Here is a 6,182-nt window from a genome sequence, read left to right as displayed (position 1 = left end):
GGGAGCCTTTTTGGAATCTTAATCTTTGAAGTGACCTAAGTGACAATGAATGACACTTTTGGGTAAGACACTAGTTTAAAAACACTCACAGAGTGTGATTAAAAGAAAAAATGAAAATAATATTGAAAAATAATTATACTTTTTTTTAATAAAACCTATACTTTTTACATTTTACTTGAATTAAAAAATTTATTTTTATTTTTATTTTTTTTTATTTCTATCATGTAAACCTAACACCCTAGTCCTTGAGAGTAGTCACAAGACTCATTCACATGCGATGCCAATTTCCAGTTGAAACTTGAAAGAGAAGGATTTGCGAAAACAGTGTATTATTTTGCGTTGCTAAAACCCTGTAACCCGACTTCCGTTTGGGTTTTTCACTGTGCCTATGGCGGCGGCAGCGGTGGCGGAGGTGAGGAAGGCCCCACGGCCGGGCAAGGGCGGGTACGAAGCGCACGGCCTGAGCGAGGAGGAGGCGCGAGTGCGCGCCATCGCGGAGATCGTCAGCTCCATGGTGGACCTCTCTCACAAAGGCCAGAACGTGGACCTCAACGCGCTCAAGTCCGCGGCGTGCCGCAAGTACGGGCTCTCACGCGCGCCCAAGCTCGTGGAGATGATCGCGGCGCTCCCCGACGCCGAGCGCGAGACGCTCCTCCCCAAGCTCCGCGCCAAGCCCGTCCGCACCGCCTCCGGAATCGCCGTCGTCGCGGTCATGTCGAAGCCGCACCGGTGCCCGCACATCGCCACCACCGGCAACATCTGCGTCTACTGCCCCGGGGGACCTGACTCCGATTTCGAGTACAGTACTCAGTCTTACACTGGTTACGAACCAACCAGCATGCGCGCAATTCGTGCGAGGTAGGGTTTATGTTAGTTTTGTCTTCTGTGTTAGGGTAAATGGAACTGATTTTAAGAGTGAATAGTTGAGTCAAATTAATCCCTATATTCTGTTGATTTTGTTAAGAGTGTATTGTGTTAGGATTTTGCTGTGAATCCTATGTTGTATTTTGTGTTAGGGTTACTAATCAGGCTTGAGGTTCGTAAATTGCCGATTGTGTGTTTCGTTCGGTAATTTGGTTGTTACTTGCGTGTTTCATCATGAAGAATAGTTGATAGAAATTAGAATGCACGTTTGGAGACACTAGACGATGTTTTTGTAGTTAAACTAGTTCGTGTGTATTTTGTTGCTCAAATAATTAGGGGTGTCAGACTTGAATTTTTCGGTCAAATGGATTTTTGTTGTGAAAACTAATTTGGCCATGCTTAAGGGGCATTAAACATATTTTTCATGTCATTTGGGATTAATTTGACTATTTACTAAGATAATAATTACATTAAGTACCAACTTACCAACTTAGTGCGGCATGGTTAGTAGATAATCTTGCGTTGTCTTAACTGTGTAGTTGGGGTTTGATTCCCATGTTTGTGAGTAATAAGTGTTGTTAAATAGTGGCCATGGCGGAATGCCATGGTGGGTTTTTGCCAACTTCCGTAGGCAATTTGTGAAGGGAGACCCACCATAAGGCGCAATTGTGTGTTTATATGGCGGAATTTTGGCCTTCCACCATGTTCCACCAACTGCCATTGATAACTGGTGTGTATGAAAAAAATATCAGTTGGGAGAGTTTGGCTCCTCAAATAATTTCAGCATCTCGCGAGATTAGTCGCTGCCTCTTGGTTGGGAGATGCCTTAGTTTCTCCAGTTTTTTTTTTTTACAATAAGTGATGATTATACTAGTAGTTTTGTAAATTTAGTGACTTAAGCATCACTGTTTGTGAGAAGGTTTTGTGCTAGTCTAGTTTTATTTTGTGTACAACCATTCTTTGAAGGGTATACATTGTGCCTTGTGCTAATTTTTTTATCATGATATACTTATGGAACTGGATTTAGGTATAATCCATATGTCCAAGCGAGGAGCAGGATAGATCAGCTTAAGCGTTTGGGTCATAGTGTAGACAAGGTTTGAAGCTCATTTTATATCTCTTGAATATTCCAATCCAAGTACATGAAATGAGAGTAGATTTACTGTGTGAAGTCCTTGTAACTATGGTTGTTGTTTTCAGGTTGAGTTTATCTTAATGGGAGGTACCTTCATGTCACTTCCGGCTGATTACCGTGATTACTTTATAAGAAATCTTCATGATGCTTTGTCTGGACACACATCTGCTAATGTGGAAGAGGCTGTGGCATACTCTGAGCATGGGGCAACCAAGTGTATTGGTATGACGATTGAAACGTAAGTTGTTAATATTTGTGAAAGTTTGGAGCCTTGGTCTGCTGGTCAAGTACAGTTACGTGTCTGTTTCTTTTTTTGGTTAATAAAAATAATGCATGGTAGATCAACAGCTTGTGATTAAAACAATATACTTCATATAATCTAAAAAGTTATCGCTCCGACATAGATTGGTTTAGTTATGGAATTTCTTGGGTGTTTCTGCATTTTTTTGTTTGAGCTTATCTATAATTAATTGATTTAGTGAAAACATTCTGGGAAATTTGTGTGGCAATAGCGTGGTGTAACACATCTATGATGAGCTTATCAAGTTCTGCACTTTTAAATTTATCAGGAGGCCAGATTATTGTCTTGGGCCTCACTTGCGCCAAATGCTTTCTTATGGTTGTACACGATTGGAGATTGGAGTCCAAAGCACCTATGAGGATGTTGCTCGAGACACAAATAGAGGACACACTGTTGCTGCTGTAGCGGATTGTTTTTGCCTGGCTAAAGATGCTGGTTTCAAGGTTTTTTACTCTTATCTCAATCTGCACACTCAGTAGAAAACATAACTTTTTCCTGACCAACCATTATCCTGTGTGTCCCTCATGCTGCATCTTTTTAGATAAAAATTTATTGATACATATTCCTGCACATATATCTTTAATGAACTTTTTTCCATGTTTACTGCATCATCATATTTGTATAGGCTAGAACTGTAGCAAGCTTTAGATAGATTTATCAGTATATAAGCCAACTTTTTGTATGTTTAAATGTATTGCCTGTAATATTTTTACATTTCTCTAGTTGTATTCCCTATAGAATATGGACTAGGTTAGTACATCTCATCTTATGAATGTTATCCCACTTTCTCTTTCTTCTCATGTAGTTTTTGCTTAATTTTTTTGGCTTTTGCTTTAGGTTGTTGCTCACATGATGCCTGACCTTCCTAATGTTGGTGTTGAAAGGGACATGGAAAGTTTCCGGGAGTTTTTTGAGTGTCCCATGTTTAGAGCAGATGGGCTTAAAATATATCCTACACTTGTAATTCGTGGAACTGGGCTTTATGAGCTCTGGAAAACTGGCAGGTATATATCAAATGTTTTCTTATTATTGGACTGCTTTTTCCTCAAACATCTCAATTTTCATCTTAGTATTTATTAGTTTTTTTTAATGTCCTGTAGAAATTAAAAAAAAAAAATTCATTAATGTAATTGTAGGTATAGAAACTATCCACCTGAGCAACTTGTGGACATTATAGCAAGGATCCTTGCAATGGTACCCCCATGGACACGTGTTTATAGAGTTCAGCGGGATATTCCCATGCCTCTGGTTACCTCTGGGGTTGAGAAAGGAAATCTGAGGGAGCTAGCATTAGCTCGAATGGATGACCTGGGATTGAAATGTCGTGATGTTCGGACCAGAGAAGCTGGAATCCAGGTTATTATATAGAACTGGTTTTGTTTGGGAATTTTCTGTAGTGGTTTTGTTTGGGAATTTTCTGTAGCAAAGATTGCAAATGCTTTGAAATTCTGCTGACACAATTTGTTCACTTGATACCTTTTTGGAGCACCAACAAACATTTTGTATTTCTCTTTAGGATATTCACCACCAAATTAAGCCAGAAGAGGTGGAGCTTGTTCGGCGTGATTATATGGCAAATGAGGGTTGGGAAACATTTCTATCATATGAAGATACACGGCAGGTAATTTGATCTTTCTTCCCTTTTTTTCTATTGCTAGTGCCTATTCTTATGTCTACTCAATCACATATTCTCCAAAATTTTCCAGCTTCTACAGTAGTTTTTTTTTTTTACATGTAAGGAGCGATATAGGACAGTATTCAAGAGTGTTCCTCTTTGCAGGGTACTTCTAAGAAAAACAAACCAGGATTATTCCTGTACTCTCTTGATTAAACTAAGTTGCTCTACTAGGGTACTGTGGCTGTCCTACTCAGGTTTCAAATGCTCTCAGAACAAAGGAAATGCCAATTATGCTTAAGTCTAAATTACATTAGCCACTTAAAGGGGATTCATAACCCAAATATAATAAAAAGTATAGATAAAATCTAATTAGATACGTAATCTTAATAAACATAAATTACTTTAAACTAAACATCTTATCCAAGATAAAATCCCCCAAAATAAGGAAAGATATCTATATCTTAAACAACACAAGTATCTATTTATCTCCAAAATCCATATTTTAAAAATAAAATAAATAATCCTAATTAAAAATTGTGACTTGTAAATGTAGTTCATAACTGGCCTTGTTCCTTCTTTAATTGCAAATCAAGAGGGATGTGTCTCAAACACAGCAATGACCTTGTGTGAACTCTCTGCTTGTAAACAGGATATCCTTGTTGGTTTGTTGCGACTGCGAAAATGTGGCCGCAACACTACTTGTCCAGAGCTTATGGGGAAGTGTTCTATTGTTCGTGAACTCCACGTTTATGGAACTGCTGTACCAGTTCATGGACGGGATGCTGACAAGCTACAACACCAGGTAACACTGTCTTGCTAATATGGAAATGACATAAACATGAATAGAAGTTTTCACATGATTTCATTGGATTAAATCATTAAAAAGTCTGATTAAATTCGTTGACTTTTTTTTTTGGATTCTGGAAGCTGCCTGCCAAGTTTTTGTATATAAAATTCTTTAGACATGTATAATAACCGAGAAAAAAATGCATTCTGATACTCATACTGTGGCCTTCTTAATAACATGTCCCTTTTCGTATCCTTTTTCTATTCTTTTACTTGACCTGCTTTGGACCAAAATTATTGTTTTAACAGGGTTATGGCACACTTTTAATGGAGGAGGCAGAACGTATTGCTTGCAGAGAACACAGATCAACAAAAATAGCTGTAATTTCAGGGGTTGGCACACGCCATTATTACAGGAAACTGGGATATGAGCTTGAAGGACCTTACATGGTGAAATATCTAGTGAAATAACATACTAGATGTTTCTTATGTAGTTTTGTCGCATTAGTTAATTATATGTTTTATATGTCAATCACAAGACATTCGATTGTGCTGAAGATCCCTAACGCTCCCTCCCCCAATGCTCTCGGCTAGATTGGTATTCATAATTATCTAGCTTTATTATGAAATTTAATAAACATATTTTTGGTAGGTTCCTCTTAAAGTTGCATCATCGATTGCACTCATGTTTGACTTGCATTCACTCTCTTACACAAGTTGCCCGTATGGGTTAATGCGAGTTTGTCAATTTAGAAATGTTTCCACTTGCTATCAATTCATCTCTCTATTGGTGAATGGACAAGACTCAATATTTTTTTTTATTAGTCAAGACTCAATAGTTTAATAACGAGGAGGCTGTATATATTTCGGTAGAGGGAAAATGATTTGTATCCTCTAAAGCAGCTCCCCAACCCCCTTTTGCCTAAAAAAATTAACCATTTTAACTTATAAATTCATAATGTCATTAATCAATCTTGTCGAATATTTAATCAAGTCCATCATATTATCATTGGCCAATCTTGTATGTGACTAACCAAGCATAAACTGATTATAGTTAAGATGTTGGCTAGAGAGAGAATGGAACTTATTCGAGAGGATCTAAATTTAGAGGTAAAATGACGAGTTCAACCTAAAAAAGTTAACAGGTATTATTCAGACATTAATATTTATATGGGTTAATTGTTACAAATATAACTGAATTTAACATATCATTTCTGTAAATATTTTAAATTGTAAAAAAAGTTTGTTTGTTAGAAGAAGATGAAAAAAACAAAATTGTGAAATACCTAAATTTTTAATAATTGATATTTGTATATGCTACAATCATGGAGGGGGGAAGAGCTATCTGCTTAGTACTTTTTCGCTGTGCCTGTGCCAGCCTGATGAATTCGTAGGACACTAGTAGTTATGTTTGGATCGTAATTTGTAACTTCTAGTCAATAATGGGCGTAACTTAATTATATTAGATGTTTCTATCG

General features: G+C 37.4%; 1 protein-coding gene across 1 annotated transcript; it reads left to right on the top strand.

Moving 5' to 3' along the window:
• The first annotated feature begins 245 nt into the window (after positions 1-245).
• LOC114409919 (elongator complex protein 3) lies at positions 246-5,403 on the top strand. The gene is made up of 9 exons (XM_028373587.1): positions 246-858; positions 1,892-1,961; positions 2,065-2,237; positions 2,569-2,743; positions 3,138-3,304; positions 3,437-3,656; positions 3,817-3,921; positions 4,568-4,720; positions 5,014-5,403. The coding sequence occupies exons 1-9, from the start codon at positions 389-391 to the stop codon at positions 5,173-5,175; spliced, it is 1,695 nt and encodes a 564-aa protein (XP_028229388.1). The 5' UTR covers positions 246-388; the 3' UTR covers positions 5,176-5,403.
• Positions 5,404-6,182: the final 779 nt, after the last annotated feature.

Source organism: Glycine soja, chromosome 4 (genome assembly GCF_004193775.1).
Source record: "Glycine soja cultivar W05 chromosome 4, ASM419377v2, whole genome shotgun sequence".
NCBI lineage: Eukaryota > Viridiplantae > Streptophyta > Magnoliopsida > Fabales > Fabaceae > Glycine > Glycine soja.
Note: the sequence above shows the minus strand (reverse complement) of the source record. Positions and strands in the feature narration are given on the sequence as shown.